The 27,386-nt window shown below is 35.7% G+C and overlaps 1 protein-coding gene across 1 annotated transcript in view; it reads right to left on the bottom strand.

The window, feature by feature from the left end:
- The window catches only part of LOC107192131 (AMP deaminase 2), a 63,060-nt gene that overhangs the window by 8,600 nt on the left and 27,074 nt on the right, over nucleotides 1-27,386 (bottom strand). The window contains exons 2-3 of the mRNA XM_015581327.1: nucleotides 25,387-25,564; nucleotides 5,738-5,891 (exon numbers count right to left, since the gene is read on the bottom strand). Coding sequence (XP_015436813.1) covers nucleotides 5,738-5,891; nucleotides 25,387-25,564 — 332 coding nt within the window. The remainder of the gene's footprint in view (nucleotides 1-5,737; nucleotides 5,892-25,386; nucleotides 25,565-27,386) is intronic.

The raw sequence follows: 27,386 nt of genomic DNA on the forward strand, positions 1-27,386 counted from the left end.
AGATCCTTAATTTTTGAAATAAATTGAAAAATATCGCTGTCCTTTTAACTTTGATCAGTATTTAAATACCTGTATATCTTATCGCTCGGTATACATATATCGTTTTGCTCGGAAAAGTCCAGAGAATTATTACATGTCAAAAGTTCGCATAAAAGTCAATAACTGTAAAAACACGACACATCTGTAAAGTTGAAAATTTGCATTGTTTTAAAATTAATTTTTTCAAAAACTGTACGTACTAGAAAAAAATGATTTGCAGATTCGTATTCGAGTTATAAAGGTTTATCAGAGACGCCTATTGAAGGTCACCAAGTCGAAAAAAAATTAAAATTTATTGAACAGTGCCATTGACAATATTTATTAAATATGCATTTTCACCACGAAAACAATGAAAAGAATCTTAATTTACAAGACTCAATTTATTATTTTTTAACAATAAGGACGCAAAAACATAATTTGTCTAGACTTTGTTAAAATTGTGACCTAATTTTTGTACAAAATAATGCAGTTTCTCTCAGATTCTACACTTGTTGGTCGAGTAATCATAAAGGAAATCATATGCCATTTGTATGTACATATTTTTCCCCTTACGTTTTCATCTGGAAGATACGTCAATTCTTTTTTAATCACTTGTTTCAGATTTTTAATTTTCTTTTGGATCAGAGTTAGTTCTTCATGGTTGGTTCTTCTGTTGTCGTCTATATTAAAAATTTAAGTTTTTCTTTCATTAATAACCTAATAGATGTCGAATGATTCATTGACATTAAAGTTATAGAATTACCGGTAAAAAAAAATGGCAATACTTTTCATCGAAGAATAGTTGACGCCGAATATTAGTGTTTCTTAACAATTTTTATCTTAAAACATTGCTCCCAATTTGCTCCCTAGAAATCTAAAATTGCTCCCATCGCAACGATTATATTTAATGAGATATTCGCAAATGAAGAAGCAAAAAGTTGTTTGCAAAATAAATAGTAAATGGTCTTTTTACACAAATATTATGGTACCAAAAAATTGCTACTGATCTGTTTTATAATAATCAATGATCAGATATCTTAATAACAACTTATTAACAAGGAGCAATTGAAATAATGTTGTTGCATACAGGTTAGGTATGACGTCATACGGTAGGCGCTCGTTTATAGCAGCTTTCGGGACTGTAGAGGGTTGAAATTCCAGGACTATTGCAATATCTCATTAAATATACTAATTGCGATGGGAGCAATTTTAGATTCCGAGGGAGCAAATTAGCAATTTTTTCACTACTATTTTAACACTAATATTCGGCGCCAACTATTCTTCGGTGTACTTTTCGTGATAAACCGGCAGGCCGGTTTACCGGTATTACAATTTCTAATACAAGTATTGAGTATGGAAGTACAGACATTGATGATGAAATAAATCTCGTCTATCCTGGCTACTGCTTGTATATTAATGAAACGGTAAATATTTACAAAGGAAGACCCAGCTTCGATAGCCTTGACCTTGCCACATGTTGTCAAGGTCAACATTCTGAACAACAAAATCAGTACTAAAGATGGTTCAATAATTTTCGAGCTAACCTTAAGGATGACTCTCGTGTCGAGAGGCCTGTAGAACTACGTGAAAACACTTTCCGGGTTATTATTGAACAGAATTTGTCGGTAACTATTGAAGAATTGGTACAAAAGTTGAAAAGATATATCATTAAGTATGGGATGACCTTCATACTTTCAGAGGGTGGTGCAGAAGCACAAGTAGAACAAAAATGTTGAAAATGTTTATAATTAACTATTTTTGTGATAATGTTTTATATACAAACTGAAGTATTTTAAAAATCTATTAAAATCAAATGAAACAAAAGGAAAGGTCGTCAACAAACAGAAAGCCGTGATGCCTTAGGGATTAAAGAGTTTCTGATAGAATGATGGAACTTGGAGGTCGTAAAGGAAGAGTGTGGTAGCTGTTAAATAAGGTTTCCTACATAAAGCAACAGTCATATGGTTTCTTATCGTAGAAACTACAAAAAGGCAAGATCTGGTTTACTACATATGTAACATAGGTTGTGCAAACGTGCTCTACACGTAATAGTTTAAAATAATTGAAAGACGAACTCGATACTCTAATCTCAATCCATAAAAGTTTTCTTCTACGACGAAGTCTCTTTTTCATGTTTCATGGTAGATTAAGGATAACTGCTATAGCGAAATTAATCCTCGGAGGACGGATGCTCTGAGATTAACACGGCGGCGGATGCAGGGTCATTTTGACCCATGACTAAAACTTCGAAGTATGAATTATATACAGAATTTTAAATATAATTTAGTATGTAATGATTATATTCAACTTGTACAACTAATTATATACATGCATAAGGAAATAAATTTCTTCTTGGGATTTAAATAAACTATGCACATTTCAGATTCTACTGTACTAAATACATTGTCTTCAGAATCTCGTAATTCTGGATCATTATCACTAGATAAACTTTCAGTTTCTCCGTAATAAAGGAAGTTCTTCCATAATAACAGCAGAATATGCTTTCGGGGGATTTACGACTGTTTCCGACATAATCAAATTAAATTTTCCTGTGATTTTACAGTCTGTTCCACAAGAAAGTGTATAGCAGTATTTTTATAATACACAACTTAGAAAAAAAAAGAACTGTTGTACTTTAAAGTAGACTTGAAAAGGTATTGCACGACTACCTTGTAGTGAATCCACTCGCCTCCATTGTCGATAATTGTCTGCCACATTCTTCACAGATTTTCGACCAGTTTTTCTGCGTATAGGCAAAGTAGAAAGTACCACAGCTGTCGAATTCTGGTCGATAGCTGCTTGACCGTGTAGACGGGCCTTCCCCTGATCTTAAACTTCATGTAGGACCGAACATTTTCGAAAGGGATTCGCATCTGGAAATGATGCCGACAATCCATCGTAGTGATGCCATTTTCCGTTTTCGACTCAGTGCAAAGACAGCTATGATGCTTTGGGTCGGTGTCTCCCTGAAGTTCCTGTCTTGACTAAACTATTTCCCAGCAGACTTCAAGAAATACTTCTGATAGATTTGGCATGTCTTTTCAGTATTCGGATTGCCGGTAAAGAGAAAAAGAACGCCAAAACCACGCTTGCAGGAACAACCCCAAACATAAACTTGGAAATGATCAGGTCTTTCTCAAGACTACCCATGCCCAGAAGGAAGCCTCGTCCAAGAAGATTACATTACTGAAATCCTTGGTGAAATTTTCTTGTGCCCACGCCAGTCGTTTTGCGTTATGCTTTTCGGATAGAAGTGGAACGATAATTAATTTGCAATTAATGCAAACGGCGTCTGGTGGTGTCCGTTACGAAGCTGAACCTGAGCTTGGCGTGATGTTAGAGTATCATGGAAAAATGTCATTCTCGTTTGATAACATTGTGTGGGTTAATTCCCTGCACCCACTTCTGGACGAATGACGTAGACTGCCAAGTGCCTTTGCAGCTTGCCTGAAGGGTAATTTTGGTCCATTCGCATGATCAACGAGAAACACTGCTTCATAACGCTTGAGATATTTGGTCCATTTGCACGAAACTATCGATTAACGTAATGACAAAGCAGACATTAAACAAGAGAGCATAATTCAAGCTATTAAACACCTCGAAATAAATGGCGCTGCGATTAGCCGTTTAAAAGTCCTAGCGTACACTTTCTTGTAGAACAGTCTTCAGAGAAGAATCTTATCGTAAAACTTCTGTTACATTTTCTTCGAGACTGTCTTTTTATTTGACCACCACCACAAAATCAATTTCAAATTTAGTGGGAATATTCTCCGTAAAGTATTTTTCAAAGTGGTATCGGCTTTTTTAAATATCCCAATTGTTTAATTTATTAGATATGTTTAAAGTTAATTTTTGACGTGAAAAGAAGTTTTTCTCTACAAACTGCTGTCATTTCTATAGTTATTTACATTTTTGAAAAATCCTACTCTACATTGTAAATAATACATGCTTATTTGTAAATTAGAAATCATTTTTTATTTTGGACGTTCCAGTCCTTGTAGGCGATGCTGATCAGCAATCGGTGTCCTAGTAGAAGAGGTATTACAATTCGCGAATAACTCGGCTATGTTATGACATTTCTACTGTTTAAAAATTGGAAAATAAAGCTGAGAGTTCTTTCCATTTAACTTTTTCATTTAAGTAGTAGGTATCGATGAGCATGAGAATTACACAAAAACATTAAACTTACACAAACAGAAAGAGAAAAGCTTACAAATACAGGGGAAATGCTATTCATGGACCGAATATTCGTGTATTATACTTCCTATTTCAGTTTGCACATCATCTGTTTCGACCCAGCTACACCTTGCTTACTTCTCATTTAAAGAACCTTATAGCGATTCACAGAAACGTCCGTTTAGTCTACTTATTAGTAATACCAAAAGTTTTCGCTGCACTAATTCGAATATTATTGTATAAACATTAATGTTACTGCAACAAACTTATGATTTACTCGCAATTCACCACTACTCATTGATAACTTAATATCGCGGACCTACATATGATGTACTTTTAATAAATCGACATAGTATAGATACACACGTAAACATTAATAGAAATAATAAGACGTGATATACAGCGGACTTTTGATATATACCCCCGACCGAGGTTGTAGGAGAGGAAAATTTTCGGAAACGGCCATGTATCGAGAGCCCCCTCGAAACTAAGATCTACCTTCGTAGCCCCAGCCGCAGCGCCTATGCAAGAGCTGAATTGTGCTGGTGGGAACAGCGCACATAACATGCTGGGAGAGCGATATTTGGGTGCGTGAAAATACATGTGGAGGGCAAGTGTCTCGCGCGGCCATTTATCGAGCAGTCATATATCAAGAGCTAAATCGTGCTGATGGGAACAGTGCTGGTAACGTGCTGGGAGAGCGATATTGAACGCCTCACGCGGGCCGTACATCGAGCGGTCATATATCAAGAGTTCAATGTATATGCACATGCTCGTTGTATCCCGTTTGGCTGTTGCTTGTAATCTGTTTGAAGATACAATAAAATCTTGCTAAATGCTCGAAACTTGGGACCGCATAAAATTATTTATAAAAGATTGACACGATTTCTGTCCCACAAAAGTGTTGGACCGAGCTTCGGCAGTTCGCCTTTGTTTTTTGTCGGCAACGACAGTCGAGACAGCAGACAAAGATTAGAAGCCTGTATATCGCTTTAACAATACTAATGCAACAATGAATCAGTTTGTGTTAAACGTCCGAGGTTCGAGCGTTTAGCAAGATTTATTACATGTCGTCTGTGGTCTCATTTTAATTAGAAAAATCTTACCAATATTTAAATGAAATTTTCATTAACGAAGAATCAAAAAAGTCTCATTGCAATATTAGTACTGTCAGTATGATACGCAGGCTATTAATCTTTTTTTTAGTCGACATCTTTTAACCATCGGTTCCTGAAAGGGAAGCCGCTGACGTGTTACGTTACTCGTTTGACTGATTACAAGGAAGATCCGCCTAGGAGTAAGGATGACGCAAGAGTAATTAACCTCGAGCTGTTTGCGAACATTTATCAAAAATTTACTGCGCACAAATATGGCTGCCACCGCATTCCACCGTTTATATTACTGTGTACCATAAAATTCCTCTATCGTACAGAACAATTTTTTTCTCAAAAGTCGCAGTTTCGAATTATGTTACTTTCGTGTCACTCTATATACTCTCTGAATTTAAACCTAGATACTGACATATCTTAAATAATTGACCTACCCCGGAAGTATCTTCTCCGGATATGGAAACTCTCTGGAAGTGTGGTACGAAATCATTTTCCTCGAGATTGAAAGAATGATCAACGTCATCTGGTATACCAGGTCCCAGCGAAGGTTCATAGTGGCTACGACGTTCTTCTAGATCCTTGGCAGCTCTGAAAAAAAATACACAGAACGTCATTTTTGTTGCTCATATTAATCACCAAATTTGAATGGAAAGCACGTTACATTTTAATTAGAAGATAATACAGTTATTTCCCCCTTGGAGTTCACGATGCTGGAGAATCGTTGATTATGATGGAAGGGCAAATGAGTGTAACCAGAGAGGAGTAACCGAGATGACCGAGAGTGAGAGAGATAGATGAACGGAATGCAAACTATTGTCAACTGTATGCTACAACATAATTGCTCCGAATGAATAATCTACTAATGGAAATAACAAATCTTTCTACTTTTCATTATATCTCCATGACATATGATCAATGCATTCGTGATATTTTTTTAACGAAAATGAGTTCAAACATGATCAGTATTCCCCCCATAAACTGCGTTTTGTCATCTCCTATCTAGGGTATTTATGTTATTATTAGACAACGTTTTCCCCTAAATGGTACATATATTTTTGATAAACAACACTATGAGCTATATCTACTTTTAAAATTGATAACAGTTTTCGAATAATGAAGGTAAACTTTAAAGTTTTTACGAAAATTTATATTCTTTTTATATGACACGAAACATGTATTAGACTAAAGGTAAATTTGAATTCAGTAATATGGGACCTTGTAAGCGCAGAAATTGCTTGTACACCTTGTAGCATTGTATTTACATGTATTTATTTTTTACTAGTGCAATTTTTAGAAGAATATATTCAGTATAGCTACGAAGTGTTTAATTTACTTCTTTCATTCGTGATCGTATGTGACCTTGGAAATACCTGCGACCCAAATGGTTAAATTCGTCTTCAGTTCTTTTCATATAATATAAAAAAGTATCTTTCCATTTAAATAATTAAAAGTTGCGTTCGTTATTTGAAAACTGTTACCCATTTTACAAATAGATGTAACCCCGATGGTTCTTATACAAGGTGTAACAAAAATGTTGGAGGACCCGGAAATGGGAGATTCGTGAGGTGATTTGAAACAACTTTTTCCTCAGCAAAAATGTTATTTGAGACTTTGTTAACGAGATATTAACGAAAAACCCCGACCAATCAGAGCGCGAGTCTGTCAGCCGATTTCCCGCGGTAACGTTGGTTACGCGCTACGATTGGTAGTCAACGCTACTGCGGAAACTCTGGTGGCAGATTAGCGCTCTGATTACTCGTGGTTTTTCGTTAATATCTCGTTAACAAAGCCTCGGATAACATTTTTGCTACGGAAAAACTTGTTTCAAATCACCTCACGAGTCTTGCATTTCCGGGTGTTCCAACATTTTTGTTACACCCTGTATACAACACGATGGTTGCTTATAAAGAAAAGTGAACCATTTCTTTCTTCTATTTTGTTCATGTCCTTACCATTTACTATAAAACTTTGGCTAATACTAACGTGAACACTATATGACGGCACCACCATCTCTGTCGCCCGAAACGGTGATTGCCGTATTGCCAATCACATAAGTGCTCGTGTTTGCTTTTAGTCCTCCTCACATACTTGTCATTATCGTTCACTGTTTCCGTCAGAAACCCAGAAATAAATTATATGGTCGCAGAGTAGTATCTCTGACCGAGCTGTGCAATTATATCAGATAAATTTTGTACACAAAATATGTGCATGGTTTGCAATAATTAGAATTTGAGTAATTCAGAAATATTCCTTAGAAATTATTCAATTTGTAGGAGAAAGAGAACCCGAGAGAGTGGGTATCGCATCGGAGGGTGAATCTGGACTTTTTACTTCCCGGACAACTGCTTTGATCAATTCTTTTTTTAACAATAAAATATACATACATATATTAAGAAAAGCAACAAAACGAATATTCGTTAAACGTACAAGAAAGGAAATGTCCGTGAGGACTTAAAATATAAAGACAAAAGACTCAAAATGAGTACACGCAGAGTAGTCAGTCGTACGGTGAACTGCACTTAAACCTCGCTCGTGATAGAAGAGTTTACCTTTTAACTCTGAGGGTTCTTTACAGCATGCTTTACTTGACTGTGTGGCAGATAGCCTTTGTGTCCGTAAATGAGCCTCCCTTTGACATATTGAAAGGGCATCTGAAATAATGTAATAACCGGGGAACACCTTGAAGAGTTAGGGAGCCCCTACAGTAGGCATGTTCAAAAATTTACTCTCGTGGCAGCATTTTTTCAGAATTGTGTGAAGAAAGAGAAAAGAAACGTGATATGGCTAGGGCATGCGACTTCCTCTACTCATATCACCGCGTCTATCATGGCTGTCTCGAGGCTTGTCTCGTGGCAAACTGTGTCGCCCCCAAGCTTCGGGGTACCGTTTGGACAGACCTGCCCTATCGGAACACGGAGTCATCTACCTCTTATAGTTCGCTGAACGATCCAATGTATATCAGGGTTTTCGGGGCAAGCAACAGGCGGTATCTTATGTGGTCAGAAGGAAAATATACGGATCCTCATTGCTATTGAGGCAGAGAGCCTTTTTTCAATAAGGAGATTTTTCATTTAATAGAAGGTTACCTACGAAGGATCCCGTAAAAAGCAGGGCCGTCGACTTGTCAACATTTCTCGAGAAAATCACGAAAAAGAGAAACCGATGTATGAAGACAAAAACCAGAATTATTAAGGTAGATTTACGCAACTGCCATGTCCCTCGCTGGATTGACAAATATTCATAAATTTATAAGATTCGAGGATTTCACATCAAGGGAAGGAAACGCAGTGATGGGTTAGTGGGCACTTCGTGAAATAAGCAATATGCTTGCAAAATTTTGTAAAAACTGTTATACAGCATCTAGTCAAGGAACCAGACTAGTGCGTTGTTAGGGCGCTGCCCATTCAGAGTTTCTATGGTCTGTGTTTCGAAAGATGATGCCTGGGAGGTGGCCTAGTCGGGATCCAACGCGAGCTACGTATTTCGTGCGACGTTGTGACGGTCTCAATGCCACTGTGTGTCTCTTTCCATCCTCCGGCAGTTCGGCACGAGAGCGTCTCGCTCAGACGTTCGGTAAACCAACTTCCTTCTTTACCCTGCGATTTCCACGTGTAGCGTTTAATAACCTACGTATTAATTTAACCCCCTTTTAATATGTTGCTCAATATTTGGGTACAATACAATCTTTCAAAAGAAATAAACTTTTTCTTATTCATGTATTTTAACTCTTGACGTGTGAAAACGTTCAGCGTCTCGTCAACATTCTCCGCCATTTCCAGACAATGGATGATTGACGGGCGCGTGCCGAACACAGTCCCCACTCCTTGAGATTGTAGGTAGGTCCTTCTCGAGAGGTTTGCAATACGTGCAATGGAGACAGACGACCGTAGGCGAGGACTCACGTCGATGGTCGCACGTCATTGGCCAAGACGCGAAGAGTGAGAGAGATACAAGTGCCGTAGGTGCCTCGCAATCGCGGCAACACTGCGAAAACTTGGGCCTACCTCCCAGGCATCATCTTTCGAAAAACAGACCATTGGTACAGACTCCTCTTGATTATTGTCTGGCATATTCTACACCAGGGGTCGGCAAACTTTTTTTGTAAAGGTCCAAATAGTAAATATTTTAGCCACTAAGAGCGCTATAGCTAAGCACCCGTTATAGGGCGTACTTTGAAATTTGTTAAAATTTGAAATTATAAAATCTATTCTTAGCTCGCGGGCCGTACAAAAAGAGGCGGCGAGCCGGACTTGGCCCGCGGGTCGTAGTTTGCCGACCCCTGTTCTACACGATTATTGTCCAGATGTTATCCCCACCACTGGTAGGGGGGGGGGGGATATCAAGCGAATACTTTATTGTTCCTCCGCTTTTGTTGCCAAGGCTTAGCGAATTTCCGAGGGTCTGAAGTATTTCTGCCTATGAGATTATTGTCCTGGCGCGGATCCGAGTTCGGAACAATAATTGGGAGGAGTCTGTATGCCGGTAAAACCGGGAAAATATGGTATAAAAATATGGACTCATTGCAATGCTGAATTCTACTACTGTTACAGGCCTAATGTTTATCTGCGAAAAATTGGTAATGTTGCTGAAAAGAATGAAGGTCAACGTGTGTTGTAGCAACTGAGCAATTTCTGGAATCAATCGCTTGGAAACTAATAACCGATAACCTTTTTACAAACCTTATGTTAGTCGAAGATTTATCGAAAGAAAATATTTTCTTTAGAAGCACAGTTCGTAAAAATAAATTATTTTGTCAAAACTGTGTCATATAAATTCAGTATTCGTCACAATTTTTGTTCAAGCATAATTTTACACCAGTTTCATATTTGCCAAGAAGTGCGTCGTGTTATTGCCTAATTTGCACCACGAACACAAAATAAATCATTCAGATAATAAGTAGGTATACACCAGACGTTATCAACTACATATTACAATTCAACAAAAAGTGGTGTCGATGTGTTCTATATATTGTATCGGGAATATACTTGCCGACGTTTATTAGACGTTGCGTATTGACATTGTTTCCAAATTATATTGATATTGCTACATATAGTGCATTAGTAAGGTGGGTGTTAAAAATAGAAAAATTTTAGTATTCGTCCGGAACGAAAAATTTCTTCAGATCATTTTACACATTCTAAGAAATAAAAGATCTAAGTTATTTCTTACAGAAATGGTGGGAAAGTTGTGAAAAATGAAGTTAAATTTAAGTTTATGACCTTTTCCTTCTCGTTTTCATCGGATGATGAATTGTCTATTCGTCAATAATCGTTTATAAACTCATATTGAATATTATTTACAATGTTTATTGTGCCTTAATGTGTAATAAAAGCCAAAATTAATTCATGATAAAAATTGACGTGTCATGAAAATCATCGAAATAAGAATCAAAAAGCAATAATTATTTATTCTATAAGTGACAAAATTTGTACTAAACCATCGTAAATATAATTCAATTATTTATTGATAGTTGTTGTTTTCAGCCTCACCTCTCTTCGGATAATGATATATGTGTGAAATAATCCTTCAAGTGAATTCCTGACAAACGGATGAAGAATTTGTATCGAACAAATCCAAAGTATCATACGATTGTTGGTACGTATGAACAATATCCTATAACTCTCGTCTTTTTTTACGTTTATCCAGTAGCACATAAACAAAATATTTCACACTATTTGAATGGCGGAAACGTAACTGAATTTTTAATAAAGTACTGTTCATAGAATCTATTCCAATTTAATATTTATTGTAAACAATTGTCCGAGGTTATTTTGCGACAGTACATCCAAAATCACTGCTTTCATTTGAAAGTTCCACAAGTATCAATGAACGCAGGGAAGATATCTATTGTTGTAACTTCGATGCGTATAAATCGCGACTTACGTCCATTTAAGTTTTCTCCGTGTGCTAAAATAAAACGAATAGACGATTGGTTTCCTTTGAATATTGTAGCATTTTATTTATAATGACTCGGTTAAATTATTTAAACTTGCACATCATTTAAAAAAGCACAGGCAATATTAAGATTATGAAATAACAGGCAATGTGGTGTTCTGAGTTGTATCGTCTATTAAGAGACCAAAGATATAATTCAAAATGGAGTTTAAACCTCACACCAAACCGCAAGAAACACAGCCGCGCTCCCACACAGTTAATGTAAATACTAGTAAAAATAATAAAGGCGCACATATGGTACGTGAAAATAATATTCAATCGTTTATATAATTAATTACCACCACACATAAATCCACCTAATTGTAAGCTCCACTGCAGATAAAAGACCAATAGCATCGAAATCCTAATTGGTTACTTCAACAATATATCTAATTTTTGTGAAAAGTCGCTATTGATTTGCTGATTGCGAAGTTAAGGTTTTTCCGTGTTTGTCTGGAAACGATGGCATTTTGTGTGTAAAACTTTTTCCCGAAATTAAATTCAACGAGGCCTGAAAGTCACGATTAACATGATAAATATCCTGGATCGAACTGTTTCCACTTATTTCTCTCTAATAATTCGTTTAATTAAAAACATCTAAAGTCTGATACACGCACTCGCTGAAGTTCTGACTGTCGCGGTAGCGGCTAACCAACCCTTCAATATTCAAATGGTTTTCCTATGTATTACATACCGACTCGGCGAGAACGGATTTCCTTAAGAATTCAACCGTTCGCTGGGAAAAATTTCACTCAAATTTCAAATGTCGCCAAGATGACTTTTCACGATATTCCTACTTCGCAAATAACCATTTTATAAATTTCTTAACCTTAGCGCCCACCCCTCTAACAGGAACCTCTTTAAATACTCATCCCAAACAGGGGATGAGACAGTCAAAAGTTGGAACATCAGCAACGCCACAACGCTAATTGTATAATCATCGTAATTGTAAACATTTTTATAAATAAAAGCGTAGTAAAACCTAATTCGGAGTTACCTCGACGACATAACTATACCCAACCGAATGAATTCTTTTCGCTGTGGAAGAAAGAACTAATCAACAGCATTTGTATACATTACACTTTGGTTCGCAGAAGTCTTTGTGAAAGAAAGTCAGTTATCTTACGATAACGTACATCAGACTCCACGCTCTTGACTCTATCAGAGACAAAGGTTGTAGCATTATATACAGGGTGTGTCTCGTAACGTGATGACTTCAAATAACTCGTAAGTTATTTGTTGTACAAAAAAATGTTCAAACAAATCTTGCACGGTTTCCAGGGGGACATACAGTGCTGTAATCTGTTTTTTGTTACTATACTTATATGAGGGTCACCTTCAGTTTTTTAAATAGAATGCCCAATATATTGTCCCGAATTCGGATAAAGCGCCTAATTCTGCGTAAAAAAGTATTATACCAAAGAGGGCTTAAAATGAATAATTACTGAGATATTCTCAAATTAATAATCTTCTACTAGGAAATATTTCATAATGCTCACTTAACGTGCGAACACGACTTCGTTTACGACGCCAAGTCATGTTTGTAAACACGTTCTTTGTTAAATGCTAGACATCATCAATATGAGATGTAGCTGAGTTTAGTAGCTCAATAAATGTAAAAGTAAGATATTCAGTAACAGAGAAAAGTACAATATGGTACTTGTTTATGGTGCGTGTGATGAAAATGCTACGAGAGCTAAGATATTATACCAAACTAAGTATCCTAGCGATATTAAATGCAGTTACCCTAGGCTACTACAGGTCTACCGCATACCCACGGCACATTCATATAATAATACTGCCCACAGACATTCAACGTCCTAAACGTGGATTCACAAATTTTCTCTATTCATCGCCTACGCTAATGTCAATCCACCAGTCTAATAAAATAAAGCAGCAGCAGCTAATGCATGATATGGAATGATTCTTGTTCAAAACAAATGTCACGAGACAACTATCTGACTGTGTATACAGCTTCAGATAGCACCAATTTCCAAGACGTGCATGTAATTTATTGATTACAATCTGGAACTCGAACCGGAAATTGGAAGTCAATTTATTTTAAATAACTATCACGGGCAACACTCGTGCACCTATTTCAAACGGCTAGTAATGTCAAGTAAGCGCTATCTATCACTAACAAAACGTACAAAGATCCAAGAAACAATTCTGGTCTTATCCTAACCCGTAGCAATTTTATTCTGAAATTTTCCTAGTTTTACTTTCTGTTGGCGAAATTTACGCATTGAAATTACGATAAGTTATTGTAACAATGCAGCACGGGCATTCAATGTTGTCAACGATTAAAGCCTGGGTGCAAAGCATCAAGTAAAGACGGTAACAAGGAGCCAGCAGTGTGGATTAACTATAGTACAGTATTCCACTACGGTTTCCAATTACGATGACTCGGTTTTCCCTGTTATTATCCATCTGATTGAGATAGAGAGTTGAAAATTGAAAGAAATTGTTTTTTCTTGGTAAGATATCGAACAGTACATCATCAGTCCAATTTAGTTTAAGGCGGGGGGGGGGGGGGGTTTTTTTATAAAAAACCATATATAATACTTTTCATACATTTTTGAATATTCAAGAGCCACAGAAAATATTATGGTAATTATTCGGAATAAGTCCATCATAACCGATTTCAATGACCTTGAAATATGTTGTCAAGGTCATCACTTTGAACAACTTGTCCCTATACATGTTGCCGCCCCTCGGCCGTAGTTTCCGAGATACTCTGGAAAATATGTTTCAATTTACGTGATACTTCTTCAGGTTTTTATATATTAATTACTACGCACCCAACATCCCACCAAACACAAGTCACACACACGATGTGCTCTGGGGCCCGACGAAGAAACTTCTTTCCTGTTTTTGGAGATATTAATAACTAAACTTGTGTTTAGTGGGATGTTGAGTGCGTGGTTAACACTGGGTGGTGTGTCTTTAACCAACTCTGATCAATACATACTACCAGTCATAAATCTAAGTTTAACAAAAGTTTTTTGTGAACATCCGAAAAACAGATAGAAACTCATCTATTGTTTTGGGGGAGCGACTGCCGCCCCTCCCCCAAACCCCATCCACGCTAACTAATCTAGTCTCAGAACTACTGCGATCACTCTTTCAAACACGTATCTTCAATCAATTTTTTCAAGGTCAAGGTCACTCAGGCCGTTGACCTTGACAATATAGTCAAGGTCAAGGTCAAACACGAGGTTGCCCTTTTTCCACATAATTACCCATACAGAACAAAATACATTATACAGTACCGAATATATTTTTGCGAATATGTCGGAAACTAAAGCCGAACGGCGGTAACATCTTGACAACATATTTCAAGCTCATTGAAATCGCTGAGAATGGACCTATTCCGAATAATTACCAATATTATTTTGAAATTGTATTTGTATTTTGTACTACAGATTATTAACAGAAAAGTTTAGGAAAAATGGCAATGAAACCCAATATTGTCCAGAGAACCGCATAGAGTAGCTTTGGGAACCGCAATTTTCCCACCGTTGGTTTCAGGGTTCTTTCGACCCCATTATCTGGCTATACCCTGCACCCCGTCTTCTTTTATGGACGCCATATTTAATTCGTTATGTACAACTTTTACAATTCAATTAAATCGTATTTAAAACACATCGTAACTCATACATTCTTGTTGCATTCTATAAAAAAATGCGTTTTCTAAAAATTATTTTACATACTTGAATGCATCGTTCAAAGGCACGAATATTTTGTAATTGAACTTTGTGTATGGCTCAAATAATTTCTCAGATATTCGACCAAATCTCCAATTTGAAAAAAGAATCCCACACACTTTCTTTAACACGCACGGTTGCCCGTACTACAGAGAACATGAAGTATTATTCAATGTTCTGCGTCTATGGGATATTTTATTGAAATCAACGACTGACATTTCGCGACTATCCCCTGTAGATGTAGTACCTTGTTTACCAAAATAATTGTCCAGCCATTACAAAATATATATATATATATATAACTAGTCTGAATTTTTAAATTACAATATGTATAATTTCCGTCGATCTTTATAATTTAACACAGTTTTCTCGCTTTGTTACAATTCAAAAGACAAAAGAAATCTGTAGTTCAAGCAACGTATGGTGGAAAACAAATAAAATTTGTTGGACACACAGGCAATAGAATAGGACGTTACTAATGCACCAATTCATTGCAGGCTGTTTCTATTTATTTTTTTCTTTTGTATAGATTTATTTTAAAGTGGTCGCATTAACAATGGAGTCATTAACGATAAGTTATCACCGTACAGTGGTTATGGGGGTTACATATATTGGTAATTAGTTCAAGCCGTTTATGATATACTTAACTTGACACATAGTTGCAAGTGATCAAGTAGATTTATCGCTTTAAATAACTGTTTTACATTCTGGATGTTTTCAGGTTCATTCAAGTTCGTTTTCAAGTCTGCATTGATGTTGAAATGGTTTCTTTTACTTGAAAAAGAGCACTCTAACAAAATGTGTTTCATATTTATCAATATTTCGCAACATTCGCATTCGGGAGACGGTTGTTTTGTTATTAAATACTCGTGCGTTAATCTCGAAGGGTCAGTACAAATGCGTGTAAGGGCAGCTTCCTTCTTCCTGGTTACACTTGGGACCTTGAGTCTTTCTTGTACAATCGATCTTGTTTCATGAAGTTTCGTTTGGGTGTTACTGATCCATTTATAATTCCGAAATCTATTAATTGGTTCTGTAATAACTTTTTTTACATATTGGAGATTTGTTCTAACTTCTTTGTAGACTGGTTCTTTGGTGGCCTCTTGCGCAGCTTTATCCGCTGTTTCCTTGCTGTTGGTTCATATGTGACTAGGGATCCATAGAGACTCCTCTCGATTACCCTCTGGTTTCTTCTACACGATTATTGTCCAGGCATTGCCCCCACCACTGGGGGATGGAACCTGTCAAACGCACACTATGTTGTCCATCCGCTTTTTCGGCAATGCTCGAGCAAAAAACGAATTTACGAGGGTCTGAAGCATTTGTCCCTATACGATTATTGTCCCGGCGCGGACCCGAGTTCGGGACAACAATCGTCAGGAGTCTGTACTATTTTTATATTGTTGTCTTTCTTCCTGAGGTTTATAATAATTTTCTGTATAGGCTGAATGGAAGAGTGTTGAGATCTTTTACTTATGATTTCGAAGGCACTTTTTCAGTCGGTGAAAATTGTGACACCATGGTGTTAGGGTCTTTTGCATATATTAAAGCGTTTTTTATAGCTGGTATTTCACAACATAAAGGAGATAAAGTATATAGGTCCGATCAAAATATGTATTATTTTTCTGTTTCTATGTACCCGTGTTGTATTTTATTACTTGCCATTTATTGTAAAACAAAGAGTATACTGGTCGGTTTAGTAATAATAATAGTAAGAAGAAACTAGTAGTTCCCGTTATAAATTGAACAGTGTTTTTACTGTATCCGCCTGCGTTCGCCAAAAAATTAATTAATTAGTTTAATACATAAGAAATTTATGTATTTAAAGTATATTTATGCTGTATAACATGTATTTTACATCTCTGAATGAATATTTTTTATTAATTTGTCATTCAGGCCAAAATATTTATAGTTCGTGTACAGAATACACGACACTTCCGCTTCCATATGATCAAACTGATAGTACACTTTTACGATTTTTAGGTAATTATATTAGAGTATGCCTTGCTGGTTCATGCTCCACTTGTTCAAATTAAGGCTGTACATATAAAAGTTAGCTGCACCACGCACTGCCATAAGTCGACGTATAGATGATATGAGAGAAGTAACAACAGGAATAATTTAATAATTACATAAGTAAGGTAACGAACAAGCAATGTTGGACCAATTCACGATTGTACGATACGCATTCAAGTGCTCCATCTTACAGAAAATGCAAAAGAACGTCAAATATAAAATTTTAACAATGGAAAAATCAAAATTCCAATTTATCCGTATTTTATATTTGGATACATAGTTTTCACGCATAAATGTACAAGAAAATGAATTAAAATTTGACCGGAAAAATTAACATAAGTACTATCTTTGTTATGGATTGTTTAAACAAATGGATTATTCTGGAATCCAATCAAATAGCTGGATTCCTTATCAAAAAGCACACAATATTGCAATTTATACCGATTTTATATCTCTAATAGTTTCCGAGATATTCGACCGAATACAGTTCACACCTCTAATTTAAACTAGAATCTCACAGGCTTACATTAATTCGGGATGTTCCTTTGTGAGATGCGCTCCTGCCGGCAGGTTAATTACAGTTTTGAACTACAGTGGGTAAAAAAAGTATTCGTACACCCTTTAAAACAGAACTACTCTTTCAAAATTGGACGAAGTGACTTGAGTTCCTTTGTGAAATTGAAAGGATTAATTTACTAAATGATGTGTTATAAAAATTTTGAAAATTTGCGACTTTTCAGAATGTCGAAGAAAATAGTAAATGTCATTTTTTACGACTTTTTTATCTGCAATTGTAATTAAAATTTAACAAATACATTGCTTAGATTTATGTTAGTTATATGCATGCTGAAAATTTCATCGAAATTGGTGAACCTTGTTATAAGATACAACTGTTAAAAATACTGAAAATCGCGATTTTTGACCTACAACTGTAGTATATCTAAAGATTCTTATATCTTTCGATGCTTGTTATTCGTCTCTGTATTAGCCGATTTCAATCAAAGTTGCAGCATGTATATAACTGACATAAATCTTCGAAATGTATTTATTAAATTTTCATTACAGTCTCAGACGAAAACGTTGTAAAAAACGACATACACTATTTTCTTCGACATTCTAAAAAGTCGCAAATTTTGAAAAATTTTGGTAACACATCATTTAGTAAACTAATCCTTCCAACTTCACAAAGGAACTCAAGTCACTTGGTCCAATTGTGAAAGAGTTGTTCTGTTTTAAAGGGTGTACGAATACTTTTTTTTCCTACTGTACATTTATAATGACAGCGAATGCTTAAAAGTATGTGAATTCTGAGTCAAATGAGAGTCATCTGTAGACACTACGTAATAAAATTTGAACAGGATTCCGTAAACGTCATATCCTCTAATTCCATTTTGTGAATAATCGTTTAATGTAGGAATGATACACAGTACAGTTTTCGATTCATGAAAGATACAAAATACAGAAAGCAATTTACTTTTTATAAACTACTTTTGCATAAAATTATTACTTTATAACATTTGCTCTGTTAGCCCGACAGAAGTTGCAATACATATTTACAAGGTGATAGAAGAACAAAAAGTCTCATATGACATCGTATCTTATTTACCTGTCTTTTACAATAATAATGTTTAACACAATTTAATGTATTGTTGATACACTAATCAGCACGGGATTTTGTAATTCCATGGGTTCATTACAAATTAAAAATAGAATACGTCAAAGAAAAATTATAAATATAGTCGAGTGCGAAAGTCTATTTTGATAAAGTCAATTGAAACAACTATTTTCAACATATTTTTGTACTTTCCATACACTTCGTATTTTATTGCACAGTTCCCTTGCGTCTGTTTATTACTCAATTTAAGTTCAATGACAAATAATTATTGATTAATTTTTTGAAAATCGAGCTTTTGTAGGTGAGATTAATGATTCTCCTGACAGACAAATGAATTATTTTCACCCAATTCACTTGGTCCTTGTACACTAACCACAAGACTAATTAAAATTTTTAGATATATTGAGATCGCAGCTGGCAAGCGTACGCCATCGAAATACCTCAGCTCCGATCCGCAAAGGATCAAGCTGTGAATTTCGAATTTATCTTCAAAGCAATATCGAGCGATAAAAATAATTCAATGGCAACTACCAAGATCAAACTATTTCGCGTTTACTGGCAACATTACCCATCAAAGAGCACGTGTAATTGTTATTACCGCACTTTAATTTACCTCAAGAGTATCCTATTATCCCTCAGCCATCGTTTCGATTCGTTCGCACCAGCGAACATGTTACACAAGTCTTCTTGTTCTTTACTTCTCTTGGATACACAGTATTAGTGTAAAAAAGACGAAACGTTTCGTACAAAAATACCCTTCTTTATCGTTTTATTGTGTTACTTCGTGCTTCAATTCTTTGTTCGACTTCAGTTTACAATAAAATTGCTCGCCGATATTCAACAGTGTACCAATAGGGTGATTTTCCAATTTTGTGTTATGTCTGTGCTAAGATATTTATGTATCTCTATATTATTAATTAGTGTGCATTATACATCTTATAAACAATTCTATTTTATCTATTTCCGTTTCTGGGCTTTAATTACGCCATTAACTGAATTTACAATCAACTTACTAGACTCACGAAACATTTCTACAATCCGCAGACAAGGAACCGAAGTCCCCCACTTTTTCTGATCTATCTTGTTCAGAAAACTATTAACCAGCGTTTAGTAAGTGCATACATAACCATCATTCACTCTCACCGCAAAAAAGAGTCAAGATTGTATATCAACTTTACACTCGTGGTTTTTATATTTACAACACTTATAACACGATATCAATAATTTTCTGCCTATAATAAAATAATTTTGCACAAATGTAACGGACACGGGGTACAGGATTATATTACACAATTGAAATTGTTTCTGTACCAGCAATAACCTAACCCAGACCAATAACTTTTTAAAAATGGAATTTTATTTGAGGTAGAAAACAATACACGATCACGCTACAAGTGAACGAGACATAAATGGTACAAAGATTCAGTCTGTAGATGGGTAGGCATTATCATACATGATTTTGATTGATTGACACTTACAAAGCCGCTGAATCATATCTTCATCTTTACAAGAATCAACCAATCAAAGTTATGTATGATAATTTATACCCATCTCTGGCTATTGCTACGATTTCAATGACGTCGAAATTGGGTTAAAGCAGAAGTTACAACGATGTAAGCTATCAGTAAATTCGATCTCGATGTATCGTCAAAACACAAAAACACGTCAAGAATCAATGAATAAAACAAAACTTCAGCAGTCATAAACTTTCCGGATCGCCCTGATCGAATCCTCGCAACGTTTTAAATACACCAACACTATTAAATAAACCACATATGTACAAAATGAAAAACTGTTCAACTCTATCAACGAATTCTGTAACTATAAAATTTCAAATACCATATTTATATATAACAACAACAAAAAAAAGTCTCGAGAAAATACTCTTTCAATCATCGTAAACGAATGAAGACAAAGTTAAACGCTTCACATCTCGTATACATTCCGGTTTTCGTCCAGCCTCGTCAACCACGACTGAAAATGTTACATCGTCGAGAATTATCACAGTACGGTGAACGTAATCTCTAAACATGAACTTTCTACGAGTCTATAGGCCGATTCACGCCATCCAGGCCTCAGAAACACTGGCCAAGAGTTCGGAAGAGGTTATCGTGAATTGATCGCTGATAATGCGTGCGTGCACAAGCGAAGAATTTTGTGGTCGTGGACCGGAAACGATTTCGTCAAAACGTAGTTCATAACACCGAAACACGTCGCCTCCCACGGACGGTTGCACGACGACTGAGCAAGAGCCTCTTGGCAAGAGGTGACCGTGAGGGACGGCGAGGTGTAAGCCATCCCCCTTCCTTTCTACATGCGCGTTTCCACCGTCTTAGGCTAGGTTTCTACGAACGCAGGTATACATACATACAGCGAGGGTAAAAAGTGAGTATACATTTTGGAAGTATGGGATTCGTTTATATTTATTTCTCTCAATTTAGAATCTAACATTTTACATAAATGTTGCATTAGATTGAAAGCTGGTGACTGTGGAGAAGGACTTAACTGGTTGTGTTTTCCAACAAACAATTTCCAATCACCTTTGCTGTATATTTTGGGTTGCGATCTCACTAAAAGACCCATGAATACAATTGCAGCTGAATTCGATTTTAAAATATTTAAACATTCAAATTTGTCCATAGTACCATGAATAAAAATCAATTATCCTACACTAGAGATTGTCATGCTGCCCCAAACCATAATAGTACATTCACCGTGTTTAACGATATTTACAAAATTTTCTGGTTATATCTTCGAATTTCTTCTTCTCGAATCTTTTGGCTTGAAAATGTTAAGAAAATCATATCAAACTGTATCACTGCCATGATCTTACAATAGTAGGATGTTACAGAAATATTACACGAATCTCACCGTTGTAAGGTGTATACTTAGTTTTGACTCTCACTGTACATGATACACTGCCGTCAATACAACTGTACGCTACGTTTCTAGCACAGTGTGTATGTAACTTCGTTTTACCCGAATGAATTTGTTCTGACTATTCTCAGTGGAAAAAGTACTTACAGTGAGATCATAAAATTGACCTCAAGCTAAAGGGTTCATGTTTTGGGCGTTGCAGGATAGACCAAATTACCGAAAAAGACGACGAAATTTCTGTACCGATTATTGTCCACAAACAACACTAAACTACAATAGATTTATGTATCATAAAACACTTTGGTAATTGTGCAGTTAATTATTTTATAATTATTTTACTGTGTGGATTTTGTTTTTAAATAGCTTTATTTTATTACTAAAACGAAAAATCAGGCTGGGCAAGTCGAAAAAGTAAAGATCTGCTTGATGGAATCATTGAATTTGCCCAATCGGTGGTAGTACATATTCGAATTAATTGTTTGGTTGCTTGGTAGGAGCTCAAAAAAAAAAAACAATCCCTTTCCAATCCCACCAAGCAGAGACCATCACCTTCTTTTGATGGATATCAGCTTTTTATATGCTTCGAGCTGATTTATCACGTCTGCTTCATGATTGCTTGCGTTTAACATCGTTGTATACAATTCATTTTTCATCACCAGTTATTATTCACTTCACAAATGGATCGTTTTCCTCACGTTTCAACAGCATATGGGAAATGGTAATGCGACGAATCAAATCTCTTTCTCTGAGAACATGTGGAACCCAAATATCGAGCTTTGAAACGAAACCAAGTCGTTTCAAATGCTCATGAACGGTTGAATTTTATAAATTCAACCTCCTAGTAGTTTCTCGTGTTGTTATCTTACGATTATCTGCTTCCACTAATAGTGTCCTCAACTGGTCTTCCAAAATGTGGTGCATTTTTGTCATCTAAATTACCAGAACGGAATTTCGAAAACCTGTTTTGATATTGGCGTTCAATCAACATCCTCTGCGTATATGGCACACAATTTTTTTTCTTGCTTGCACTGCATTTTTACCTTTGCGGTCATAAAAAGCCAAATATGCCAAAAATACTCACTTTGGTTTTCCACGTTTTTATGTGACAATAAACGAAAACAATTTTCTTTAAACTGAAGCCTAAAATGCCAATTATTAAAATATATAATGATTTTATAGGTTAGAATGAAGTTGTCTTCTTAATAATACGATTCACGACATCTAACTGAAAATAACGAAATTACTTTCCGAGCAACCCAATATTTTATGTGACATATCTATACAAAGTGTGTTGATTCATACGTTAAAATGATCAGCGATAAAATCGTCTCATACGGAAGTCCTACTGCGTACGCAATAAAGCACCGATCAATAATTCAACGCAGAACCTATCTAACAGGACATCGATTATTTCATGTGGCACGATAACTCATATTATAGGAAGATAAATAAATACGTTGTTCTGTAATATGTGAAACTGTCTTTTTAAATGTCAGTAATGCTTTAAAATCAATGAAAATTATATAAAAGTAAAATGGTTACGTTCATCTTATTGTAAATATACATATGTTTTCTTATATCATTATTTACTTTAAGGAAATGTATACAATTTTTTAACCAAAAATTTCAATGTAGTCGACAAATTTATTATTGATTTATCAGATAATTTTATTGTTACTGATATATCAAATACTTTAAAAGAGTATCTCGTACTGTTTTACGCATTACTCAATACATAGTACGATAAAATCTTCATTTTCTGAATCTTGCGCAGTTTTAACAGCATATCTCCTTAGTCTGACCTAAACACTTTCCATTAGTCTTATAGACGCACGATGCATAAACTTAAAGCTGATCATTTGTAACCTTCAAACACGACACATATTCATTCTCTGAAGCACTTCCCTATTTTCAAAATATTTTCAATTCCAATAAAACCTTGATTACACGAACTGGTCAAACGAAACGATGTTAGTATCATTGAATTTCTCAGATAATAATCATTCCTCAGGACAGTGATGTTTTTATGGAAGAATCCCTGTTTACGATACTGTATCGCCTGTGTTAAGGGGTTATGCCTACCTATAAATTTTGAAGAAATCAATTCTTGGGTTTTAATATTTTCTTGTAGTAGTACAGGCTTTCCCAAACTTTTTCTGTAATGGAACACTTTGCAAAGCCGACAATTTTAACGGAATACTTAGCTTATTTTTTAGGTTGAGTAATTCCTACTAGTAAAAAGTAAAAAAAAATGTTATTAAAACACATTATTCATTTAGTAATTATTTTTAAATATAAAACTATAATATAATATAAACATAAAAATATGAATAAATAAAGCACTTAATAACTTTGATGATAAAACCTTTCCAAATTGTCGGGAACACCTATTCAGGTTCAGCGGAACACTGGTGTTCCGCGGAACACAGTTTGGGAAACCCTGTTATAATACATCATTTTAGCAGTATTGTGTGAAAGTTTGAAGTTGATCCGACCAAAATTGGCGGAGTTATGCCCGTTTAAAGTGTACAGTCTTGGAAGTTTCGGAGCAGATATAGAATTGTAGAATCCCTTTCTAGGGATGCGTAAGACGTGAATACTTTGTCCCAATGCAATTTATGGTTGTGTTAGTAAATACACAAAGTACATATCTTTCTTCAAGCTCGCAGAGATAGGCATAACCCCTTAATGAGAGTTACAACGACCAAGGAAAGAGTAGTTTTGGACAATTTCATGTAAGGGTTCGTGTACCTGCAGTTTAAAATTGAAATTCTTAATTTATTCGCAATTACTATTGTAAAATGAATATTGAGGATTGAAGATACAGGAGATGTTATTTTACTACTACAAAGATGAGATTTATAATTATTTCAACGTGTTTCATTCGCCTTTCAATAAACGACAATTAGAATCATCAAACTGGCGCAAACAATAGCTCTCGATTTAGCTACAGGGAAAAAAGAATAAGTCTAAACTTAAAATTAAAGAATCTTAGGCTGCTGTTGAGAGTGCACATTGCTGGAACAGAAAGTCTGGAGCGTAAGTAACAGTTCCTCCATCTTTGCTCCGTTTGAGATTCACAGGCGCCTTATATACCGCCATCTAGCGTGATTTTTTTCGTACTGCACATGCGCAGTTATCGAAACTTTTGGCTAAGCGCATGCGTACAATAATGGCGGAAAGGATAATTGTAAAAATAAAGAATATCTATACAGAGTGATAAAAAAAAGTCTAAGACGTTAGGGGCTTATTGTAACCTGCTTACTTAGAGGAGTAAAAAATGTCTAATCAACATAGGTCTTAAAATCAAACCTTCCGGTAAAAAAATTCACTTTTACATTTACGAGTGTTTCATATCGTGAGACTCCGTGCATCATATTGAATGTAAACAGAAAAATTGATTTTAAGTAGATTAATTCAAAGTTGTATGACAATAGAACGTGTACATTGATCTATGATTGGCAAATGTAAGTTTTGTACTGAAATAGAAAGAAGACATATGGAACATTTGGAATAAATGTGAAAACAAACTTTTGTATTTTTCTTTGAAAAGATTGATTTTAGAATTTATGTTGATTGGACACTTTTTACTTCTCTTGGTGAGTACTAGGAGCCCTTAAAATCTTAGACTCATTTTTTACCAGCCTGTATATACATTTTCCTTAAATTACCAAGAGGGTAACTATGGCGATTTCTGGACTCCTTTCTCCACTATAAGAATTTATAAAATTTTATATTCGAACCCCCTCCCACCCTTTTTTACGTAATATTCTTTACATTGCATTTTTTCAGTTAAACTCGGTTTCAGGAAATTTAAACTAAAATTACTTTTCTGGAACATTAATGATAGAATTTCTATTCATTATTTTTAGAAACATGTCTGAATACTCAAGTAAGCTGACATAGTAATTATATTAATACTTATCTTACTTACTTGACAGTTAGTTGTCGCTGTATCAAAAGTTTCTTCTCGATCTGTTCGATTGGAAATTGAGGAACTTCATAGGGGGCCGAAATCTCGTTGGGCAATTCATGTGGTACGTGTCTCAAAGAAGGTCCACCAGCAGTGATTGCTCCACTGCCTTCTAAACCAAACACTGGACTTTCACTGCCTGCAATGAAAAGTATTTCGGTTATATTAAATACCATCCATATTTTAATGCAGCATGGACTTCAAATTTTGCTATATAATCTGCAGTAATGCTTCCGTCGAAAGATATGAATTTGAACCGGCAATAATCTAGAAGTGAGAGGAAACACTTAATTATGTCGTACACGAGTACAATAATCAATGAGATCTATGTATATGTATTGGGTTGAGCGGAAAATATTTGCCTTCGTTTGCTGTTATACGCGGTGGAGGATTTCAACAATGTAAATATATCCAGTAACATGCAATCTGCTACGGCATTTACTACTTTAAGGAATTAGGATGTGTTCCAAAAATACCGCATTTATTAGCATTTATTTCTAATTATAAATTATAAAAACACTATTTTCCATCACACTTTGTCAGTAGACACAGAATATGTTCGGATAATATACATATCATACAATAGTATATACAGGGTATCCCAAAATAGCTTCGACTTCCGGAAATGAGAGGTTCTTGGGATAATTTGAAACAACTTTTTCCTTAGCAAAAATGTTACACGATACTTTATTAACGAGATATTAACGAAAAACCTCGACCAATCAGAGCGCCAGTCTGCCGGCCGAGCATCCGCGGTAACGTTGATTACCAATCGCAGCACGTAGCCACCGCTACCGCTGATACTCGGCCGGCAGACTCGCGCTCTGATTGGTCGGGGTTTTTCGTTAATATCTCGTTAACAAAGCCTCGGATAACATTTTTGCTAAGGAAACACTTGTTTCAAATCACCTCGCGAGTCTCCCATTTCCGGGTTCTCGAACATTTTTGTTATACCCTGTATAGACTGCGCGTCAGGCTGGGCCGGTGTGCCAGAACTTTAGAAAGAAATGAGTTAATTTCGGAGGACTTGCTATCTCTTTCTAATATAGCTGAGTGAACCATTCAAAACGTAAATCACCAAAACCGCACCCCCACTATTTAGATTTAAAAAGAAATACCAAGTCCTCCAAAGGCTATTTACCTCTTTCTAGACTTGGGACGTCCATTTCAGGGACATGACAGTCTATATTTTTATAGATTATTCAGAGGATTTTGAGAAGCATCGAGAAATATGTCCTTTGTCTGATTAATTAAAGTGAAGATAAAGGCGGTTGCTAAATTCTGTCAGCTAATTGGTTATACCCTGAAGGAAGAGGAATCCGTTGGCTTTTGTAGGATGCCCGTCATTAATCCACGTATCCAAACATCAACTCATATACTTCTCATTCGTTTAAAAAATTCTATCATTCCTATAGTAATACAGTGGACTCTAACTATATTGCCACGCGAGCCACTTCCCCTTCACACATACTTTCCAGCACATAAATTCGCTCTCCACTACGTTGCGTACGTCGGCGCACCAACACGATCTAGCTTTTGCGTTGGCGCTGAGGCTGAGGCTATAATGAAAGAACTTAGCATGGAGGGGGCTTTGAACTAGGGCTACTACTTTTATGCGGATACCCGAGATACCCGGGTAAACAAAAATTACCCGGGTACCCGAGATCCCCGGGTTCCCGTGTACCCGTGAGATACCCGGGTGTATCCATGAGATATCAGAATGTACGAGATAGTCGAGAATCTTGATTCGAGAGTCGATCATTTTTCAGCCATGTTCGATCGATATCGGCAATGAACGGAATAAACTGCGAAAAATTGAGAATGATATTACCTGCACGTTATGATTACGCTTAAATATCTTTCGAACCCTTGAATACCTTATAAACATTTACGTGTATAAATATTGTAATAAAAACGCTAATAAATATTTGGAAAATAGTATTGCAATATTCTTTTATAAT

Source organism: Dufourea novaeangliae, unplaced genomic scaffold (assembly GCF_001272555.1).
Source record: "Dufourea novaeangliae isolate 0120121106 unplaced genomic scaffold, ASM127255v1 scaffold286, whole genome shotgun sequence".
NCBI lineage: Eukaryota > Metazoa > Arthropoda > Insecta > Hymenoptera > Halictidae > Dufourea > Dufourea novaeangliae.